The sequence below is a fragment of the Manis pentadactyla genome, chromosome X (genome assembly GCF_030020395.1).
Source record: "Manis pentadactyla isolate mManPen7 chromosome X, mManPen7.hap1, whole genome shotgun sequence".
NCBI lineage: Eukaryota > Metazoa > Chordata > Mammalia > Pholidota > Manidae > Manis > Manis pentadactyla.
Window position 1 is genome coordinate 1,620,637 of NC_080038.1, and position 24,309 is coordinate 1,644,945.

At 45.6% G+C, this 24,309-nt stretch overlaps 1 protein-coding gene across 1 annotated transcript in view; it reads right to left on the bottom strand.

Annotated features, from left to right (window-relative positions):
- Positions 1-368: 368 nt before the first annotated feature.
- The window catches only part of LOC118935949 (protein kinase cAMP-dependent X-linked catalytic subunit), a 58,423-nt gene continuing 34,482 nt past the window's right edge, over positions 369-24,309 (bottom strand). The window contains exons 4-9 of the mRNA XM_036932620.2: positions 20,307-20,426; positions 14,954-15,049; positions 11,145-11,202; positions 8,330-8,407; positions 6,159-6,307; positions 369-4,303 (exon numbers count right to left, since the gene is read on the bottom strand). Of these exons, the coding sequence (XP_036788515.1) occupies positions 6,182-6,307; positions 8,330-8,407; positions 11,145-11,202; positions 14,954-15,049; positions 20,307-20,426 (478 nt within the window). The 3' untranslated portion in view covers positions 369-4,303; positions 6,159-6,181. The remainder of the gene's footprint in view (positions 4,304-6,158; positions 6,308-8,329; positions 8,408-11,144; positions 11,203-14,953; positions 15,050-20,306; positions 20,427-24,309) is intronic.

Below are 24,309 nucleotides of genomic sequence, written 5' to 3' on the forward strand. Positions count from 1 at the left end.
TCTAGGTTGTTTTTATGTTCTGTGTCCTGCAACTCTGAAAATATTTACCACCTGGCCCTTTGCAGAAAAAGATACAGTAACACTAATGTATATTTGAAAATTGCTAATTTAAAAATTCTCGGTACAAGAAAAACAACAAACTACGTATGGCAACAATGTTAACTAGATTTGTCCTAGTGAACATTTCCCAACATATGCAAATATCAAATTGTCATCTTGTCTGCAAGTATGTTGTGTGTCAATTATACCTCTATAAAAAGTAAACAATTTAATTGAAAAAAAGGGAAAAGATTGTTGATCTCTGGACTACAGGAAATCAGAAAAACGAGAGCTTGTCCCATGACATAAGAAGCAGAGCAGAATCAGACTTCTTAAAAGATACAAAGTTTTATTAAACAAACCCGGAATCAATAGTATTATTACATAAATTAGACAGCAGTAAAATTTTCCTAAGGTATATACATGAATCACAGTGATTTTCATTGTGCAAGGGGCTGAGAGGATTAGAAACAGGCTTTTTATCCCCCCCACATGAGAAGCTGGGATGCCGGCTGGGATCCCAGTGCTGGCTGGCCAGGGTGCCCCACGCCCGCAAGGACACTGGGTCTGCATGTCCCACAAGCGGTCAGAGGGTCACCAGCCGGGCTGCCTGGGACCCAGTGCGAGAAAGAACAAAGCAATGCCCTTTCTGTAGAGCCAAAATGCCTATGTGTCGAGAGGCTTGCAATCCCACCTGCTAAAACACACCTGTAATGACTTTTGCTTAAATAACAGAGGCCTCCACTGTGGATGAGTGAGGAAAAAGCATGACACAACATCTCACAACACAGTAACTCACAGGAAACCACCACAGAGCATTTCGCTTTCATCATGGACTGTTCCTCCGGAGGCAAGCCCACAGGGATGTAAAGCAGACACGACGGGAAAACATTAGGCTCGGTGAGAACACCCCCAAAGTCACCCTCCATCAACCTAGACACACACACACACACACACACACACACACACACACACATATCAAACTATCCAAATCTATGAACACACCTACTCATGTGCTTTTCTGTTCAATTTTGGTAAGTAAACATCGACCACTCAAGGTGAACACATTGCAAGTCCTCATCACCATCAGAAACAGCAACAGGGGGCACAGGACGCAGGATGGACCCAAGGTGTGTACAACTCAAACATCACAATGTAAACCCTACGTCGGGAGGCATTGCGGGCTTCTGTGACGGTGGGATTTTTGTCACCCAAAATCCAATGATTGGAAAAAAAATCCAGATGCAAATGTACATAGACACTTACAAGCAGGGGACGGGGTGTGGATGAACAGTGGTGTGTTAAAGCATCAGGATGGCAGGAAGCAGGCACCCATATTTTTGCTAAGGACATGGTTTTGCATATTCTGTCAGCTGACCGTAGAAAGCATGATTGATTCTATTGTCTTTACGCTGAGCAGGATTCCAAACTTCTAAAAGAACTGGAAGTCATCTGTGCAAATGTGTGGCACAGAGTATCCCCAGGTGTGACTTTACCTCCTTGTTACCTTTACAGGTACATGTCAAAGCAGGACGGTTACACCGTGCTTTGGAAAAGACACGCCCCAAGTCCTTTCTTGCCATGTATGAGTACCCCAAAGAGTTTTCAAAAATAGTATCTTTGTGTAAGAAAATACTGCCAACACATAAAATTGTGTAAACCAAGATAAATCTGTAATTTGGGGGTGGTGGTCCACATTGCGTGTTTTCAATGACTTTTCCTCAAAACTTTGCACACTGATTATATCATATCAGATACAAGAAAATTTCCCAACGCCTCTGCTGAGTAAAGTATTTTTCAGTGGTATGGTGAGTGTCCCCTGGGTGCAGGACTCCCTTGGATGAAACCGGTCTTTGCATTATGATGTCATACCGTTTAACTCACAAGCCAAACACAGGCGCTGACACGCACCCGGTTCCACTTTGGGTATGACGATGGGCATGACTGCGTTTAACGCCACCTGCTACTCTGGGAATTGCTTTTAATGTGTCATTGGTTTTGCACAGCAGATGGCCAATGACGATGTTTCAAAGAATGGTGTCATCCATGCCTTCAAATCTTTGTTTCTCCTGCACCTTTGTTTGAAATCTAGGCAATGCATTTCAGACTTTTTTTCTGATGCTATTTTCATCTCCCATATTAAATCCTGAGCAGTAAGAGCTTAGCCTGAAAATATGCATACGGGTCACTATGTCTGTGTATGATTTTTCACCGTATTTGAGCGTGGTGCTTCACGGATTTTTATGTTTTTAAGCAGAGGTCTCCGGAGTCATAACCAATCATCGTTACTTGTTTTTACAGAGGGCATGGATGTGTGAGCTTTTCCTTGGGGGTCTATTCCAGTGCACACAGTCACTCTGCCTACCGAACCTTCTACCATTCAGTGAGAAAACAGTTCATACACGCACGCTCTCTTCATTTCACCTTCCAAAAAAGAAACAACCTTTGTTTGCCTTCTGATTTGTACGTGCCCTCTGGCCAAATGGGATAGGTGACTGTACTGCCTCTGACATTTCTTACTTGAAAAAAATGTATGACTTTCCCAACAGCCAGTTTACATCCCCAGATGCACCTACAGGAGAGGAAGCAGGGACCCAGGGATGCCAGGCCTTCCCAGACACCACAGGAGAGCAGCGTTGACAGAGAACTCATGCCACCTGGGAGGGTGCCCAGCCCTGCCTCTGCGTCCACCCACCTCCACCAGCATGCTCCCCAGCATACACTCTGCCCTCCATCCCACCTGCCCAGGGAGGCTGCGTGGAAGGAAACGTGAGTGTGCAGAGGGGGTCCAGTAGGTCCATGCCCGTGTCCCTTGGCGGTCACGGAAGGCCGTGGACGATGCTTCTTAAAAGCACAGACCTCCATGGGGAAGGTCATCGCTGGGCCCCCCACGACCAGATGCACAAGAGATTTGAGCAACTCTGTTGTTCCAGCTGACTCACCCCAACAGAGAATAGGCAGAGACCCCCTTTAGGTTTTTATGGCAGAGTTTACAAGCACAGGAGACAGGGACATGAGTGATGACCAGCACAGCACTCCAAGGACACCATGCCCCGTTTCTGGGGAGACGCCTACACGGGAACACGCTCCTCGTGGTCCACGTGACATCTGGCTTTCATTAAGTCAACCTCACCCCTAAGGAGGCAGGATCGTCACGATGCTTTTCACAGTATCACAATCAGGTCCAAAGAGGAAGAAAGGCTCTCATGCAATGGGAATTGTGCTCGAGCTTGCCGCATCCATGAGATGAGAGCGCGTTGGGGGGTGGGGGGGGAGACTCAAATACAACATTTACAAGGAGGACAGACACTAAGCAGAAATGCACGAGGTCAGTTTTTACGGGGTTGGATGCTTGCATCCTACAAGGCATCTGTTTCTTACTTTTCCCAGCAGAGTTATAGGAAAACCTTTGCATAGAGATCATCTGTGTAACGGAACCAAGAGGCAGGATTCCATCAGCTGTGGAAGGTGCATTGTGTTCAAGAGATGCAAATGGGCATTTTCACGAAGGTCGCCGTCACCCTAGGGAGGGGAGGGCGACACTTCTGAACGTGACACAGAAAATTTCCTGGCTGTGTTACACTTCTTGGACACCTTGAATGGTCACTGGCTATTATACTAAGATTCAAACCAACGACCTCCCTCTCTTTCCTTCCAGTTTCAAGATGTAAAGCTAGCAGATAAGACGCTCTAAAAAAGATAGCGGGTGTAGACCCCCCACAGTAGTTTCTTCACCGGTAAGTATAAAATGCACATATGATAAAAAATGCACACATTATCTTTTTCAGGTTTTGTCCTAAGAGAACAGATTCTTAGGGGAAAAAAACGTGAAAAGTAAAAATCATAGGCTCTGCAAACTATGGACATGTACATCATTGCACAATTTCTGTGCAACAGTCATATTTTCTTTTATACACACACCCACCCACCCACACACACACACACAAATTTGTGGTTGTAACTGAAAGCATTCAGTTCAAACTTATAAAGTTATGTCTATGAGAAAAACCAAGTTATCACAGTGGGAACACAATGCTAAAAGATAAAACTCTAGAACCAAACAAGTTTTCAGAACTTCCTACTGTGCTGCAGGTTTCCAGTTGCTGAAAATAACGCCAGGTCCACGGATTTCCTCGGTTTCTCATGTGGTTTATGTACATCCAGATGTATATGAATGTGGAAATGTCCCCGTTACATCAAGATGTTTCTTTGGGTTTGTGTGTCGTCAGCTCTTTGTCCAGGGCAAGTGTGAATCATTCTGGTTCTGAAATTAGACAGAAGTGATGTTAGTTTCTAAAGAACTGGGTGAATTTTGTAATAATCATGATAATGGTAATCAGAACTTTATAATCACACAAAAGCAGCATTTTTAAGGTGGGCTTCCAATGTTCTAGGATTTCCTCATTCATGGAATTATCCTGTCCCCACGCCCCATTGAGAAAGGTTTTTTCTATCGGCGTGACCTTACCTTACAGCTCAGCGCACAGTGCAGAAAGCCGCTTTCCGAGGGTCAGACAAAACCCTCTGGATGGCAGCGTTCTGTTTCTTTAAGTACATTTAACAGAATCTATGTTATTAGAAAAAGTCTCTGTTCTTTTGGTATCATCAATAAGATGCTCTTCCCTCTAGAAGACTTTCATCATTTGAAAGATGACTGGATAACAATAACCCATAAAATGTTACGGGCAAAGTAAACAAAATCAAAGCAATTCAGTGACCCAGAAAGAAAAAAAGCAAAGAGCTGCAGGAACATTTCACGATTTTAAAAAATCCTTAAAAGCAGAATTCACTGGCTTTGAAGAGGCTGGAAAAGCTGAAGACACTTCGTTTTGAGAGAACAAGTCCCCATCATTAAAAGAAAGTCATTACTATGTGAAGAAACAAGAAAATAGAAGCAGACAGGTTACTTTTCCATGGACTTGGCCCCCAATGTCCCTATTACGTTTCCTCCCTCATTTTAAGCATCCGGTTTTGTGTCCGCATTTCCACAGACACGCCAGCAGAGAGTGGAGGTTTCTGCCTGCATGCCTCCCCTGTCCCCGCCCTCAGCAATGGCATGGTGGGCAAATGGTGCTGAGCAGACTGTCTTCCCCCTGCTCGGAATGGCCATTGTGAAAACAAGAAGGAGAGAAATGAGAGATGCGAACGTACAGACACATTGTTGGCACTATGTTGCTTCTCCTCCTTCAAGGCGAGGTTTGTCTTGCCTGGATGTTACAGGAAGGAACAACCCCTGCGGTATAACCAAGCTACTTGGAATTGGGAGAACTTAAAAGGTGTTTAGTACCAGTACTTAAAATACTAGACGTTCAAAGTCATCGTCATAGACTTTCAAGGGTTCAAATAACTAACTCAAAGTCCATTTTCTTTTCTTTTTTTTTACTATTTCTGTACTTTGGGTTATTAAAACTGAACGATGGAGGAATATCTACACTCTGACTAAAGTCTTGTGCTCAACAGCAGGTTTAGGCCACAGGGAATAGATCTACTACCCAACCATCATTTTGGGAAGGTTCTAGGGATGGTTATAAGATTCTTTAACTAATTTTTTTTCTATCGATACTTTATTTTTATTGAGGTGCATGCAATAAAATGCACACATCTTAGTGTACATTTCGATGCATTTAATGTGTGTACGCACCCACGGAACCCTCCCCCAGGTCAAGAGTGCAAACATTTTAATATTTTTCCCCTTAAAATTAGTTTTTGAATCTCGAATTAAAACTTAGCAAATTCCATGAGACAATTAACAAAAATGGACCCAAAGATGCTTTTGAAAATATTTAAGTATTGGGAGGGAGCGGGTCTGAAACTCAGGGTTTCTCATCAGAATAACTGGTGCCTCTCAAACGCTGAGGTGCATGCAAACCTCCCGGAGGGTCTTTCTCGGACGGAAGTATTTCTGCCCTAGTAGATCTGTGTGGGGAGTTAAGTGATGGAGGTGATCTTGATATTTCTGGGCAAATACTGGGGTGTTTGTTGGACTCACACCTGAAAGGACCCCGTCTTGTTCTGCGACATCATGAAGAAGCCCCCCCCCCTTGGAGAATGCAGTTTCTCCCTGACACAGGATCATTTCAAACATCACTAATTTTTAATGGCTAAAAATAAAGATATACCTTCTGGATAAAGATTCCCATCCTCAGAAATTCTTGAAGATTTCCAAATCTTTCGGTGACACCGGAGGGGCTGTGTTCCAGTCATTCTCGGGATAAGTTTCGAAGTTGGACGTATCTCCCTCGCTGCATACTTTGGGCACGATGGGGGGCTGTGGGGTCCCGCCAACACACAAAGGGCACAGTTAGCAAGGAAAACGAGCACCAGAATGTTCTGTACATCCAAATGGAATTGATTTGGAAAAAAAAGAAGAAAAACACAAGAAAACCAAAGTCGTCATTCCTTTGTTTACGAATAAAGAAAGCTTCGCCTTGAGATATTGCAAATAAGGTATCAACCACTGGGCTGACGAGGGCTTGTGCCAGTTGAGGAATTAAGGGAGGAAGGATGGATAGAACTGAGAACCTCCTGGATTGCTTGTTCAATGCAAATTCCCGGGCATGCAAAGGTCTTGGGGATTCTGATGAAGCTGGTCCACTGGCCAGACTGAAAATTCCAGAAAGATGGGAAGAGCAGCTGTCTCACATTTAGGTATCGCCAATGCCAAGCCTCCCTCCTGCATCAATATAATGAGGCCTCTAGGACTGACACAAGGTCAGACAATTGTTTCCCATAAAGAGCCAGTGAGTAAATATTTTCAGATTTGTAGGTCACACCATTTGTTGCACCTATTCAACACTGTCATTGTAACAGACAGGCATATACACACAATGTGTAAATGAATGGGCGTGGCCATGTGCCAATAAAACTTTATTTATAAAGACAAGTGAGGGGCCAGGTTTGGCCCACAGGTTGTACTTTGCTGATTCCTGGATAGATAGTGGCTCTAGCCACGTCCAACTCAAAGACTCTGTAATGCACACAGATACCAACTGTTTTTCTCTAATCCTATGAAACTATAAGACTTTGTGGCAAACCCTGGATGCACAGGGTGACCAACACCCTACAAGATTGCTCATAACCCTGATGATTTACAAGAAATCTGAGATTAGTGATGCCAAGAATCCTCAAGGCCAGGAGAAGGACCTAGATTAGTCCCTGTCCCAAAGCCCTGTGCTTCTAACAGATCACAGCAAAGCAGATTCATCTACAGAATCCTGACAGAGAACAGGAAGGCAAGTGGATGCCAAAGGGAGTATTTCCCATACTTGAAACGCATCTGCCCTTTGACCTGATGATCTCATTTCTAAAAGTTTATCTTCATTTAGATTAAATGTGTGAGATTATTCTTTGCAGCAGAAAACCAAAAACAATACCAGTGTCCATCGGCTGGGGTCTGAGTAAGTAAACCATAGGAGAGACACGTGAAGGGCTCCACGAGAAAGCTATCCAGGTATGTGGAACAGCTTCATGCTATACTAAGCAAAAAGCAAGGCTAGGATATTGCACGTATAGCTCTAGGCTTTGTGTCACAATGGGAAGAAAATAAGAATATGCAAAGCCTTAGGGGTTTTTCCTAGCCTACAAGGATACACAGAAAAATCCAAAGAAAGTAGCTGGGAAGGAACAGGGCAAGTGCGTGAGACGTGGAAACATACACCATTTAAAATTGATTCGGTTTTTGAAGAAGCAATTACCTATTCTATTTACAAAACATCAAATTAATACAATAAAATATTTAAAACTTAAAAGCAGCTCATTGATATCCGTGGAATGGGCTGAGCCCTTGAGTCTGGGCTGGAGCCCGGGTACCACCATCTTTAAACTTAAAGCCTTTCTGTTGACACTAAAGTGCAAAGTGGAGAAGGATGCCATCGAGGCCTCTCATCAAAAACATATTCAGGTCAAAGAAGTATGAGCCACAGAATACTGTCCATCTAATCTGTCCCCATCACTGTACAATATCCCTAAGTGCTAGACACACGCCTTACCTGTGTTATTCCACTGACTGCTCCCCATTAGGAAGTGGGAGAATGAGCCTCATTTGGACCCAGGTCTCAAAAAGTCTGGTCACAAAAGCTGGGGTCTTAACCCCTACCTAGATGCCTCTTTAGGGCTCAGATAACCACTGGTTAGGGAACTTGGCTTACCAATCATTTGAAGGGATTGGTTGTACTGTACAAACTAATTATGTCTCCACCATAAATTCGTGAGCCACAGAGTCGGACTCCTTAACAATCTTGTTAGGGAGAGCTGAAGGATGTCAAGAGTTGCCCATTTACGTATGTTGTACCTTCAATTTCCGTTGTGGAACCGCTTCCCAGTCCACACTTCGGAACCACCGATGTCGTTTCACGTCATCTGCTCCGTTCTTCAAAAGAAACGTGCATTGTTATCAGTGCGCACAATTTCAACAGGCTGGGAAAGAAAACATCCCAACAAATCTCGACATTATTTAGTGGAGAGACAAACGGAGGTTGGTTATGTTTTGAGCACTTATCTCTGTAGTCTGAGCTAAATAACTTTGTGTTTCATTTGCTTTTCTTCAGAGTAGACACACATCCAGTTGTTATGCTCATGTGTGCACTGCTCTGGATGACAGACTAATGTAGAATGTAAAGACAGTTAAGCATCTCAATGTAAAATATTGGACTCATGGTAATTTCTGAATATGTCACCTGTTCTCATCTTGACAAGTGGAACAGAGACAGGTATACATATGAGAGACAAATGATATATAGACGATAGATAAATATAGATGATGCAGATGATACACAGATGCATACATACATACACACACAGATAGGTAGGTAGGTAAATAGGTAGACGGATGGACAGACAGATAAGCAGGCAGGCAGATATATAGATGATTGATTAAACAGATAGATAACAGACAGATAGATAGATTCAACTAATATGAAAGAAGTACAAGAAGCAGAAAGCAGTAGAAATTTTCCACATATGAAGGGCAGCAATGTCCAACGGGATGAATGAGTTAAACACAATGGGTATGCTTTAGAAGAAAAGGGGAAACACTCCAAATAACAGGACACCAAGAAGACAAAAACATTAAGGTCTGATGGTGAAGGAGGCTGGGGAGCGCAGCATGGCTGGCGTGAGGGCTTCTCACGAAGACCAGTGACTCATAAGAGCGCAAATAGGTGGTGGACACATATCAGGAGGCTGCAGAATGCTAAGCTAAGGCCGTCAGGCTCTACGCTGTGAACAACAGACCCCTTTTCCTACACAAGGGAGCAAATTGATGGCGGTGGGGGTGCTTGCAAACAGGGAGCTGTAGCAACCTGACCAGCAGAAGCATAGTACAGAGGAGATAGATGGTCAGCCTTGGTGAGAGAACCAATGTCCATCTTTGCTACCTGCACGAGACGGCTTACTACTCAGGAACATGTTTGCATTTTCATTAGGCAGTTTCTTCAGCCTCTGCCAGCCAATCTCCATGTCAGGCAATGCTACCCACTCTTCAAGTCCTTGTTCAGATGTCTGTGTTTTTCCCAGGATGCCTGCCACAGTCACTGAGCCTCCCCTAGCAGATGCTACATGCGGGTCACCTGTGTTGTTCCTGAAGCCATGGAGCAATGACTCCTTGCTGCATGTTGGTGACATTTAAACCGTGTATCTAACCATTTTCATGCTATTTGCTGTGAAACATTATTATTGGATGAATACTCTGTTTTGTTGACTTGTTTCCTTCACCAGTAATGTCCAAGTTAGCTTTTAAGACGCTCCTTAGAGACCTGCGCATATCATGGGCTGATGTCCTCACATGCTGGGAAGGACAAATTTGACCACTGTTATGGATTAAAGGTATGTTGTGAGAAGGTATGTTGAAGTCCTAACCCCCAGTACCTGCAAATGTTAGTTTGGAAATGTAAACAAGGCGAGATCCTCCTGGATTGGGACGGTCCTAAACCCAAGGATAGGTGTCCTCATAAGAGACAGAAGAGGAGAGACACAGGCACAGGGGAGAAGCCACATGGTGGTGGAGACAGAGATGGGAGGGACGCAGCCATGTGCCCAGGGCTGCCTGGAGGTCCCAGAAGCTGGAAGAGGCAGGAGGGAGCCTCCCCTGAGGAGGCCCTGCCCTGCCTGGACCTCAGAGGTCTGGTCTCCAGAGCTAGGGGAGGATGGTTCCTGTGATTTAAGCCCCAGTTTGTAGCCTTTGTTACAGAAGCCACAGGAAATGGATATGCCACAGAACAGAAGCCCTGAGAGAAGATCTGTGAGGATCAAGCCGCACACACAGTCTACGCAGTCTGTCAATATTGCAACCGAGAGGGTCAATGCCCCGACCCGTGGTTTTATTGCTTCATGACTGTGCAGAACTAGGGCTCCTGACGAAGATGCCCATGGAGGCTCTCAGGTTCAGTGGTGCCAAAACATGCACATAAGATACCTCAGCATTTATACAACAGCCAATTCCTTAAATGTATTTACCTCCACGTGAAAATAATATGGTGTACAACTTCCAAAATAATGATTAATGCACACACAGATGTATACACCCTCGTGGTTATAGCCAACACTACCCTAACGGCCAAAAGGTGGCAACTACCCAAACGGTCATCAGCGGATGAATGGGGGAACAAGATGTGGAATATCACTAAGCCACGAAAATGAGGGCGGCCCTGACACACGCTTTCATATGGATGAACGCTGAAAACGTCACAGAGAAATCAGACATAAATGGTCCCGTATGGTACAATTCATGTCTATGAAATCCCAGAATAGAGAAATGTATAAAGAGAGAACACAGCTTAGTGGCTGATTCATAGAAGAATGGTGGTGGTGGAAGGTGACTGCTTTATGGTATGGGGCTTCGTTTTGATATGAAAAAAATGTTCTTTAAAATTGACATGTCTGCAAATACATTAAAACCCATCAAATTGTACACAGTTTAAATGGGTGACTTGTGTGGTATGTGAATTTTACCTCAAACATTCATGCCCAGAAACCCAGACTTGAAATCTGGGCAGTGATCAAACAGGAATATCCTGCCTTTGTTTAGATCTATAAATATGAAAATACAATGTCCAGTGACTGGAACTTATCATGGATACCATTTCATCGTCATGGACACAAGCACCGACCTTCATGTTTCCAAGGCGACGGGTTCTGTCAACAACAAGCAGCTTCTTGATGAGGTCTCTGTTTGGGGAAGGAGACAGAAAGTGCATGTATCTTGACACGGACCCTAGCAAACACAGCACGTCAAAGCCATAAAAATCGACGCACCATGTAGGCACGTGGAAAGCAGGTGAGCTTTCCTTCTGGTTAAACATTTTCTAGCACTTATTTCTTACCGTCACCACTTCTTCAATAATTTACACAATGCCAGGCTGCATGCACATTGGGACTGAGCTGTAGAAGGCTCTCTAGAAGCTCACACCAAGGGAGAAAAGTTGATTACATCATTGCACAGAAGATGAGCTTTTGAACATCAGCCTGAGAAAATGCATGCCTGCCCTGGGGACTGTGACACTTCCATTAAAATATACCTGTGGAGCTGCCCCTGGCAGAGGGAATATTTATCTGTTTTTAGCCAAATAAATGGTCACACTCTGCTCTGCGGGTCTACTTGATTTATGGGATCCTTGGTTTACAATATTTTCCCTCAAGTGCCCTAATTACTTCATGTCCTTTAAAGTGTGCTGGTTCCCTCAGATGTTCCTCGTAAAGAACAGGTCGTCAGAACACAGTAAGCCGGCCCACTTGGCATGGAAGTGTCAGACGGGCTTCAAGACTTCCAGAAGACAGACAGTTCTAAGAGTGACAGTTAAGGAGGTAAAAAGTATTGTGTATGTGTGCATAATATGTAGAGTTTATTACGTATAATAAGATCCAGGCATTTTAAACATATACTGAAATCCCCCAGAACAATAAAAAAACTCATTGACTGAACTTCAAAATATCCATGACTTTGCGGTTACATTTTGCTGATAAAAACTATGCTCTCGGGTGAGGAGCACAGAGCTAGATCTAGGCCATGCCCAGGGCCCTGTGACCCCCTGGGAAAGTTCACAGGAGTCAGCTGAGATTCTAGCGCTCACTGAGATAAATGCAGGGGTTCAGGGTCCCAGGGCCCCTCATGTCTACACTGTGCATGTCCCAGTCTCCCACTGGTATCAAACGCTGGCAAGGAATTAATATAAACCAGTGGGCTTCCCAACGCTACGAGTTCTGAAGCACAACGGGGGGCCTCTCGGGCTTGCTGGCATCTCTGAGTGAAAAATCAGAGAAATGGGCTCATTACCTAAAGCGAGGATTTTTGTATCCATTTAATAAGGAGGAAATCCCCTTACGTAGAGGAAAGGTGGGCACTGAAAAATTAGACCTTTCAGGACATACTGAGTTTGTCTTTCATTATGTCAGCACAACAAAAACCAAACAAGAAGGTCACCGGAAACCACACTCCTAAACCAACCCCAAATATATGTTTTTACTTCCTTTTCCCTATTATTTACAGCACTGCAGGGGATACACTTAAACGTGTAGTAGGACTACATAGAAATGAAGATTTATTTATAATACAAAATCAACCCCCTTGCCAAACAGCTCAAACCTTTGCAAAAAACAAAAGCAAAGGATGCAGACGAAAAGGGGCCACTTGATATGGCAACACCAGAGGAACTCCGGATGCCGCCTTTGGAGGCGGAGGTGTGTTTCCCTGGCAATGCCTGGATTCACCGAGGCTGAAATTCTTAATCTCACTTACTATCCTGGTGCCGGCTGGCTTCTCTCTGATCAGAAGCTTTCAAGCATGAGGAAACACTCACAGATATTAGTTCTACTAAGCTGGCAACAAGCCCCAAAGTTTTCCTTTCCTTTCCAATTAGATGCATTCCTAACACGATTCTCAGTCTCCAATCCTGAGGGACATGGGCCTAGGCAACAACTGTCCAGGGAGTGTCCTGAGGGCATGCAGACCAACTATATCCTTACAGAACTGGCAGTCGGGATCGTACGGTCACGGACAACCAAGGGCCATAATGTGGATGAGAAATGACTCGGTCGTGTCGTGCTGCTGAGCCATCTCGTTCAGGTCTAGCCCGTAATGTACTCTGTTTACTCTATTGCCACCTGCAGTCATCAACTGCATCGAGGGTCCCAGTCACTGCTCTTGCCAAGCCCCCAAACTGGGGCAAAAGAAGACCCTAAATGAGGACTTTAGATCAAGGGTTATGAGGCACCTGCCGCTGGTTCTCACTTTAAAATAAAGATCAACTCAGAGAAAAAAGGTGGAGAGGTGACTGGACCTCGATAATGCTCCTGTTTCTTTTCTTTCTAGAATATCTTTTTTTCCACAAAATGTTGGAACCCACTCTGTACATTGCTGTACATGACCTGAGCCCTTCACGTTGACTAAATAAGTGACGTAAGATTCTGCGGATGGTCCCTTCTCTGGGGAACCATCTCTTGGAAGAGTTTAAAGTCATTTCTCGCAAGAGGAATGATAAAGCCCAGTGAGTTTCTGAATAGTGAAAATTTTTAGGAGGCTATGAAAGGAGACTGGATTTTGGGAATGCAAGAGACAGTCCATGTTACTTTACGTGACAGACATGTACCAATGGTGACATCGAGGTCTCACTGTACCACAGAATGGGTACCATGTGCCTCAGTGCCCTGGGAGATGGACACACCCCACAGGTTCACCCAGACAATGCCAAGGGGTGTAAGAAGGCCCCCCCACTGGCGGACTGACCCATGGCTGCGAGTCGATCTTAATCCAGGCACATCATTGCTAAATTGTGGATAAGTAGATACCTCAATTTTAAAAGGCTTTTCTTATCCATTCAAGATAATGTCACTGAGCTGAAAAGGCTTTGGACCCTGGGAGAGAAATCCTATTGACACTCAACTGCTCCAATTCCCTCACACCTCGTGGTCTTATCCTTCACTGCACAGAGCATCCTTTCTAGGTGATTATTTTTAAATGGAGCGTCCTTTTCTTGCTCAGATCTTTTCATACCTGCACGGTGTGTCCACACAACCCAAGTTCCAGCCCACAGAAGTGAAGAGCAATAGTGCCTTCTGTTTGGAGTGAGGATTTCCTAGCAGGAGGGATGGACGCTCACCACTAACAGACACAGGTGGATGCAGCCAGAGGTCCCTGTCACTGATCCATTATCACAAAATAATTTTCCCCGAACTCAATTTCTACAGGTGACTCGAAACAGTTAGCCAAAGGAAAAAAAAAAAAAAAAGGAGAAAAGGTAAGTTCTCAACTGGCCATGATTTATTTACTCCATTCTGTGCTCAGCAGGGGTGGGGTACCCAAAAACACACCTGGGAAATACAGGGGCTAGAAATGAGGGCTCATTTGGGTGCAAGAGGGCTAAAAGGTGGCCAGAATGGTCAACGTGCAAGCAAAATCAAACACATTCTTACATTTTTTAAAACAGCATTTTGCCTCCCGTTGCCACAAATGTAAGGAAATGCTTATGCAAAGTTCATTGAAGAAATGCATGCTGACCACTCAAAATCTTAGCATGAAGAAGCCCTTTAAGCATGAGAATAATTTAAGCAGGAGAGAAAAGATCAACTCTGCTGAGCCCACAAACCCGTCAGCCACCCCCAAACTAGCTGGGAGAAGGCGACTCCTCTTGTCACATGTCCAACGACTCTTGCAGAAAATACAATACCAAATGCCTTTATTTGGCTGACTTGTGAGTATTTATTCCTGAGGGATTCAAAGAGCAATTAAAAGGTTAAGTATTGTTGAAGGAGAGAAATGAAAACCTTTTTGCCTTTTTTTGATATGGTGAAGGTCCAAGATAACTGAATCACAGCACAACTAATGGTGCAAATATACTATCCCACTCAACACACGCCTGCCCTGTGCTTTCTTAGACGCTTTGTAAACAAACACCCCCGCTGACGAGGGAAACGGTTTACTCACTTGACGTTGAAGTCCAAATGTCTGGGGAAATCTATTTTGCCTGCAAGAATTTTCTGATAAATGCCAAAGGGGTTGTCATCAAAAAATGGAGGAAACCTGGGAGAGAGAGAAATATCTCTTTTCAGTGGAGAGCGTGAGGGGAAACAGCCCTGCTTTGGAATGATGACTTTCTGCTGGGCACAGAGGGAAATTTAATTTGCGGGCGCTCCTGCCGCCACACGTTGGAGTGTCAGACCCTAGAGACGAAGCAGGAAGGGATGGTGCTAAGAGGTCAAGGGTGAAGCGCTGCCCACCAGCAGGGAAAGGGTTAGCAGGGAGGAGGCGACGACAGGCAGACCACCCGATTCAGGACCGTGCTTGAATTCCTGGTCTTTCTTATATGTCCGGCCATAGGAGGTGCACCACGGCTATTCAGTAAGTGTGTACATGCCCGGTGGAAAAGGATGGGTTACACTCTCTTCTGGTTTTTTTTTTTTTCTTGTCCTGGGTCGTCTATATTTTATAGAAGCTGAGAACTGAATCTCCAGCATAAATGCATTGAATTCACTCAGGTGATGCTTTGGGAGATGCATGCGGGCCATGTTTGCTGCTCATGGTAACCCTGAAGCAAGTAAGTGCTAGCCCAGGGATTGGCCAATTATGCCCTGCACCTTGTATTTGTAAATAAAGGTTTACTGGCACATGGCCACACCCATCCACTTATGTATTGCCTACGGCATAGTTACCAGAAATAAAGACTATAGTCCAGGTATAGAAATGAACAGATGTATCTTTTCTAATACAAGGAAATAGGGGAAAAAAATCTGAAATAAATGCAGTAAGAAATATACTTAAAACTGCAAAGACCAAGAAAAATCCAAGACCTTCTAGAAGTTTACCAATATGTACCACAAATGCACCCAGGTGCTCCTAGGCTGAAGCTACACGTTTGATATTTCCTCATATTGCCCAATGCAAATACTCTCAGCTCAAAAAAAGTAATCTCTAAATAGCTTTGCTATGATTAGACCTTCTCCTTCAGTGAAGCAAGCAATAGAGAATCTCATAAAATGGAATTTCCAAATGACATCTTTATGGATGATGGCACATTTCAAAGAGCAAAAATAATTCTCCTGTGGATTCTAAATCAATTCCTTGCATTTTTAAAGGAAAATAGGAGTATAGAGGGGTGGAATGGTGGCCTCCAAAAAGATGTGTCCATGGTATTATTACCCCAACACTCTTAGTTGGAAAGTCATTGCAGATGTAATTATGGGAAGGACCTGAAATGAGGTTGTCGTGGAGGAAGGTGGCCCTGCACCCAGGGACAGGTGTCCTCATAAGAGACGGAAGAGGAGATACACAGACACAGGAGAAGCCACATGTCCATGGAGGTAGTGACGGGAGGGACAAGCCCAGGGCCGCCTGCAGCCCCCAGATGCTGGCAGAGGCCGGAAGGAGCCTCCCCTGGAGCCTGGGGAGGGAGGCGGCCCTGCCCCGCCTGGACGTCAGACGTCTGGTCTCCAGAACATGGACAGATAAATTCCTGTGGTGGTCATTCCCCCAATTTGTGGCCATTTCTTTGGGCAGTTATAGGAAACTAATACACAGGGTGTGCACATTAATTTCCAAGTCAATTACAGAGAGGAGTATAAAACATTTAAAAAGTAAAGAACAGGAAGATGAAGTTGAAATAAAAAATGGTTAAGTCGAGGGAGGAGAGGCAGTAATGAGGAAAACAAGTTGTTCAGGAAACGTAAAAGTGCAGCTGTGTGCGATGTGGCAGAAAATAGCCCTTTTTTTCTTAAATGACATTTCCGTTTCACACTCTGGCATAAAGAGAGGCACCGTGTTGAGAGGGCAATACAGGTACTTTGACCACTGTTGCTTCGGTAGCGACGCACAGACCTCCCAGGCCAGGCTGCAGGGAAGGTGCACGTGCGGGCGGTCAGCCAGTTCTCACGCACCGTGAACGCCTCCAACGGCTGCCCTGCCCTGTGTGCCAGACACTCTAACAATGGACGGGGGACTCGTATTCCCTTCTTGGGTGGGGCCCTTTCTGAGGACACTTGGCTGCATGACTTCATCGGGGAAACGTACACGTTCAGAAATGGAACACCGAACACCGGGAGAAAATGCGTCATACGCACCTCAAAACACTGATGAGAAATATTACAGGGCTCCCAGGAAGCGGGCAGCCTAGGACAGGATCCCAGGTACAACGGCAATGGTTTGATGAGCAGAAAAAAATAGCAATAAATGAACAGCCGCAGCCCTCGTCTTCACAGCACATGAGAACTGACAGTCCCCAGGCATGTGGGACGTGCCCTAAGAAAGCACCCAGTCTGTGCTGCTAATCTAACAGAATCCTTCCTATTCTTAACAAACAGGAAGTGAGTGCCTGTCCCACTGGAAGTGGGTGACATAAGCGATGTCAAGTTATCCACAGGGAGGCTTGTCATCAAAGGGACAATCTGCCTGCCTGCATGAAGGTGCGCTCAAGAATTTCACCTTCAAATGTCATGCCTCACTTACCATTTTGTCCATGCCCATTTTTCTATGACCATCCAAGCTTTCTACACCTCCCTGTACAATGGACCCCCCAGGGGAAACGTGGGATAACTTAGGTCTATAGCTAGTTCTGCTCATTTCAGGTTCCTTATCAGACTCAGACACCCCATTACCAAAACTGGGTCCTAGACAATTAGACACTGTGTGATCAGCCCAAGTCATGAACGGGGGCAGCCCTTGGAAGGCAGGTCCTTTGGAAACAGGTTCAAGAACACCAGAGAGTTTTTGGAAAGAAAACAGAAGGGAAAACGCTATCGCATCACTGAGTTTTGACTCGTTTCTCAAAGATCCTTACGTGGATAAAACATAACATCTGCGTCCCTCAGGAGAAGTGGGAAGAATAAAGAGTCGGGCTGGGTGTGCCCTGGGGCAGAAGGGGAGGGTAAGGGGCACCCTTTGGAGGCACGGCGGCCGTGGTTCTCATGTGGGGTCCCAGCAGCCCTGTCCGGGAGCTTTGGGAGGTCCTGCTTCTCACTATACATCTGCAGGTGGATGGATTTTCTTCTGTATCTTAACAAAAACAACACATTACACCAGGCAGGGTCCGGGAGAAGACAGGAACATTAAGCGCTCAGAGATGAAACTAGGCTTTAAAAAGATGATTAGGGAAAATGGAAAACGAGGTCAGTATTTCCACTCAATATTTTTAATTCTAGGAAGTATGGTTATTTCTTCATTAATAAGTCTATTGGTGTTCATCGTTAGTTGATTGCTCTATATGTTTGTATATATATTTTATGTATATGTGAAGTATACGTATTTTAATGAGGTGGGGTTCCAGTTGTGCTGGCCACAGAGTGACAGGAGGCAAGGGGCCTGCAGGAGGCTGGGTGGCACAGGTGGGACGGGAGCCCCACATGGCATGTGTGAGGTGCAGCTGGACCGCCAGGGACCCCAGACCCCAGGAGAGGGGCCAGACAACCGTGGGCGGTGGGCGCCCGCTGCACAGACTGGCTCAGAGCCTCCCACCATAAGGAACACTGGTCCTGTCCCCAGAGGGCCACCAGGCAGGAGTGTCAAGGTATGTGGCTGGTATGTGGACGGGCCCCGTCCACTTCTGCCCGGGGAAGGGGCCTCGGGCAGGATCAGGGGCAGTTGGAGGGGACGATGATGAGCCTCAGGAGTGGGCCAGGCAAGGGCTGAGGCTGACGGCACTGCAGGCAGAGCCAAGAGATGCCCAACAGGGGTCAGCCAGGCCTGTGCAGGATAAGTACCCAAAAAATCCTGACTCGCTCTGAGTGTCAACATGGAACACATCTGTGCGCTGACTGTGAGCATGTGGCCCCCACCTCACACAAGATGCGACGGTCAGTTTGCCAGATTTTGGTTAGGAGAGGAGTTTAATCACTCACCATCACTGTAATAATATAGCTTCATTCTGTATTAGATCCTGCTTATGTCATATTCTAGTCCACTCCCAATATTCTATTAGAATCACTGGAAATATTCTATTGCTAGTATCCTATTAGATACTACAAATATCCAATTTTGCCATGTTCTGATACATTTGAGTATCCCAATAGATGATGCCCTAATAATTCTATTATTTTACGTAACTCTAATATATTCGATCTTATCCTACTCTAATTTTACTCCAATAATTTTGTTATATTCTTTCAATATTATGTTCTAATAGGAACTTATACTCCAATATTGGATTTCCTAGTAATATTCCGTATTATTATATGCATTAATATTATATTCTATCTTAACAGCAGACAGAACACACAGGACTGTGAACTTCCCCTACTGAGGATTGTTGGACGCCAGGGTTTTTTATGGTCAGGCAATGCTGCCCTCTCATGGTCCGTGACATTACAGAAGGAAAATGCACCCCAGCTGTAGAGTGGACGCCCGTCACCGTGGCCGCCTGAGGATGTACAACCCTTGCACCTTTCTGATGGACTGACCCTGGGCGTGATTTATTTTAACCTTTCGGGTTGCTTGGAACTTCCGGGGTTTGGGGTGTATATTAAGAAATACTAAGATGATAGATATTGATGATAGATACATAGATAGGTGACAGATGATACAGGGATGATAGATGAGATAGATAGATAGAGGGATACATACATATACACAGATAGATACACGCACACAGAGATAGGTACACAGATACATATATAAACAGATATATACACACAGACACATGGGTAGATACAGATACATATACACACAGATAAATACATATACACAGATATAAATATACACATATACACGGATAGATACAGATATACATAGATAGTAGATACCCAGATACATAGATAGATAAGACAGGCAGATGACAACCAGCTGTCTAGACAGACAATAAACTGGTACCTGTCTGTGGCTACAGACATCACAAAAGACCGTCCTCTCTCGTGTCTGGATGAGGGGAAGATGGGGTCTCCCAAATCTCACCAAGACAAGGCGTACTTTTCCTTCCCCACACACTGTGTGTTCTTCAAGTCCTACATCATATTTGGCTTATTTATCTTTATGCAACACTCACATTACTCAGCTCTGCTCATGACTCCAAAGACACAGGAGATTAATACTGTATTCATCCAAGACCAGGCAGTAGACACTGGACAGAGACCTCAACGGATGTGCCCTGCAGACTATAAGGCTGTGTTGTTGATACCCTTACAAAAGCAGGCCCCATGGTCGGTCTGCGTCACCAGTGTCCACAGTGGGACCACACCCCAAGCATCATGGACAGCCCCCACCACCTGCCAGGTGCCAGGGGCTAATGAAGCAGGGGCCATGCACAGTACATGCCTTCAGGGAATGCATGCTGATTCTCCACGGAAGCCCTACTCACCCTGACAGCATCTCAAATATGAGGATGCCGAGCGCCCACCAGTCCACGGCTCTCCCGTGGCCCTTGCTCTGGATGACTTCGGGAGCCAGGTACTCGGGCGTTCCGCACAGGGTCCACGTCCTGCGGACAGAGAACACGTCCCCAAAACTCAGGTGTGCTTGGCGAACACATTCCTCTTGCAAGAATCACAACTTACGGGAATTTAGTTGACCAAAAGGATGCTCTACGCCCCAGCCCGTGGACACACTGTCCTGGACACACAGATGGGAGGTGTATCAAACACTCTTTAACCCCCAGAGAAACCGCTACCATTGCTATCTTTTGTTACAGCGTCCCATTTTCCCCCTGAAGCAAAAAAGCCACACAATCCCCCAACACTGCACCCATTAACCACCCAGATGAACCCACACACGTCCATCCGTCACTAGTTCTATCTGTCCTCTGAGTTTTGAAGTGTTTGTTTCAGATGCTTTTGTGGGTTCACGGTAATTGCGATTTCATTGGCGGTTTTCAGGAATCCTTAAGTGCAGGGACCCTGGGATTAGTCTGGGTTTTCACCGGGCTGGGGAACTTTGGAAAGAATTTTCTCTGCAAGGCTGTTGAGACTGGGGAGAAATCTAGCTTCTAGCCCCACCTAGAGGGCAGCTGGCGGGAGGCGGGAGGTTCTGAGCCACGGCACGCAGGGATGTTTCCACACGTCTCGTTTGCTGATTTTTATCCCCACCATCCTACCCCGGGCGACCTAATTCTCTTTTTCCCAACAGGCTGCGGACACTGCTACTTCCTTCTTTTGCTCAAAAGAGAATTTGCTTTAAACAGAACCACCACGTTCATTACAAACGTACAGGTTTGCAACATTCTGGATGACATTCTTAACATTTACGCTCTATGGAAAACACGAGACCCATTTTCTTCCTTTTCTCCTAGTCTGTATCTCTCAGCATGGAGGATGTTGCTGAGAAAATGCACCTGTTTGAAGGTAAAGAATGTACAAATGTGCAGTTATGAGGTCAGTCAGTCCTGGGGATGTAACGTACAGTGTGGGATTCCCTAATGCTGCATGGTATCCCTGGTGTTGGCAAAGGGTGCAGATCTTCAGTGTTCTCACCATCAAAACAAAATAAAAGGTCAAGTGTGTGAGGTGATAGGTGGGGCCACTGACTGGAATGTGGGGATTACCTGACAATGTAAATTTCATTTGCACGTATGTATACGTGCAGTATAAAAGTGTACAGAAATATAATGCCCATGACATACCTACACGGGCAGGGCAGAGAAATGTTCCAAAGTGCAATTCTGGAGGTCAAGAACATTGTCCCGACCCCCAGGCTTGTCTCTTTCAATGCTCTGCCCACCCCTGCAAACTGGTGCAGCCACTGTGGAAAACCAGAGAGAGCTTCCTCAAAAAAACTAAAAAGAGAAATGCCATACGATCCAGGAATTCTGTGTCTCGGGGGGATACGTCCAAAAGAACTGAAGGCAGGGTTTCAAAGAAATGTTTGCACACCCATGGTCACAGCAGCATGATTCACACTAACCAAAAGGCAGAATAAATATAAGTGTCCACAGATGGATGGATGGATAAAGGAAATGCGCTCCATCCTGACTGTGGAAAATTAGTCAGTCTTAAAAAGGAAGGAAATCTGGAACAACAAATGCTGGCGAGGATGTGGAGAAAGGGCAACCCTCCTACACTGAATATTATTCAGTCATAAGAAGAAAACAAATCCTACCATTTGCAACAACATGGATGGAGCTAGAGGGTATTATGCTCAGTGAAATAAGCCAGGCGGAGAAAGACAAGTACCAAATGATTTCACTCATCTGTGGAATATAAGAACAAAGCAAAAACTGAAGGAACAAAACAGCAGCAGAATCACAGAACCCAAGAATGGACTAACAGTTACCAAAGGGAAAGGGACTGGGGAGGGACAAGGGGGGAAAAGGGGCATTAGGATTAGCACACATAATCTGGTGGGGAGGGGACATGGGAAAGGCAATATATACAGAGAAGACAAGTAGTGATTCTATAGCATCTTACTACGCTGATGGTCAATGACTGTAATGGGGTATGTGGGGGGGGACTTGATAATAGGGGGAGTCTAGTAACCACAATGTTGCTCATGAAATTGTATATTAATGATGATACCAAAATTTAAAAAAAATTTAAAAAAAAGGAAGGAAATCCTTACACCTGCTACAAATGGATGCATCTGCAGGACATAATGGGGAGTGTGATATAAGCCAGTGACAGAAGGACAAACACTGTCGGATTCTTCCCACAGGAGGTCCCTAGAGTCACCACCTGCATAGAGAGAGAAAAACACACGGTGGGGTCGGGGGCTGGGCGGGGATAGGGAGTGAGTGTCTCATGAGGACACAGCTTCAGTTTTGCAAGATGGAAAGTTCTGGAGACAGATGGTGGGGGCGGCTGCAGGGACAACGTGAATGGACTCAACAGCACTGCATTTTCCACTTAATAATAGTGAAGGTGGTACATTTTAGGTCATGTCTGTTTTGCCACAGTGATTATTTTTTGTAAACGTGCAGAGACCGAAGAGGCCAGGGTGTCCCATGGAGGAGGAAGTGTCCGATGAACAAAGTCAAGGTCAGGTAACCAGGACCTCGACGGGGGCTGCAGAAAAGGAGGGTCTGCAAAGGACCTGGGAATCCGTACACCTAGAGAGGGCAGCCTCTGAGGTGCATCCAGCTGCCGTTCCACCTCCAGGCAGGATGTCACTGTGACTCTCCAATGAGCAATTCAGACCCTGAACGCACCGCTCCAGACCACGTCTGCCTGGCCTGCCAATTGCTGTGCTTCTGTTTGGAGCCCGTCTGGAGACAGGCAGAAAGAAGAGACACCTTAGGAGGGGAAACCCATGTAGATAAGACACTTTGCAAAGGACTCTTCCAGTGCAACCATCCAGGCATCAAAAGAAACTGTTCTGCAGGTTCAATGAAAATACAAGCCAGCTCCGGAGGGCTGCACGTGGATGTGCGGGTCGGGCTCTCTCACAAGCCCTTTGCACATGCTCAAGCGTGTGCTGACCTGGTTTTCTAAGCAGCCTGTCTTGTCCCGGCCTCCCCAGGTCCAGCAGTGCGATGGGGACCCTGCCAGCAGCTAGCTCCATGCAGGAACCCAGAAGAGAGACTCTGCTGTGGCTGGAAGAGGCAGTCAGGTAACCGGACAAAAAATAAGGGGCACAGATCGAGGGCAGAATGCATTTGCAGGCTCTAAGGAGCCTCAGGGACGTGACCTCCTCAAACAGGAAAAGCTCAGTGCTAAAACCCCAATGCCTCTTAGATGTACCTAAAGGCAAGCATTGCCCCAGAGAGCTTCTGACTGTCCCAAATATGCACAAGACAAACGGGCCTGGGGGAAGTTTGGAGAATGCAGACCTGGGCTGTGAATTATCCGTGCCCCAGGTCTTATCACCGCCCCCCTCCCTGTCTTCTGAGGGGTCTGTACTGGGTGAACTGTGTCCCCTCTAAAAGTCCTAAACCCCAGGGCCTGTGAATGTGATCTTTTTTGGAAATAGGGTCTTACGGATGTAATTGAGTGAAGATGAGGTCATCCGGGATTATGATGGGACTAATTTAATAACTGGTGTCCTTAGAACAAGAGGAAGACAGAGAGACAAAGAGAGATCTCAGCCATGTGAGACACGGTGAGAAGCAGCCATGGAAAAGCCAGGAAGGGCGTCGTCCCCACAGACAGACTAACGTGGCACCCGGATCCCGGACTTCCCGCCTCCACAACTATGGGAAAGAAATGTTTATAAGATCATCAGTCCTATCAGAGGAGGATGCCACTCTCACGATGTCATTTAAGCTTAACTACATCCTAAAAGCACTATCTCCAAATACAGTCCCATGGGAGGTTAGAGCTTTAATGCATGAATTTTGGAGGGACACAATTCCACCCACAGAAGTGATAATGGAGGTGACGGTGGGGATGACCTTGAATGTAAGCCAGCTGCTCACAGATGCAGCACAGGGAACA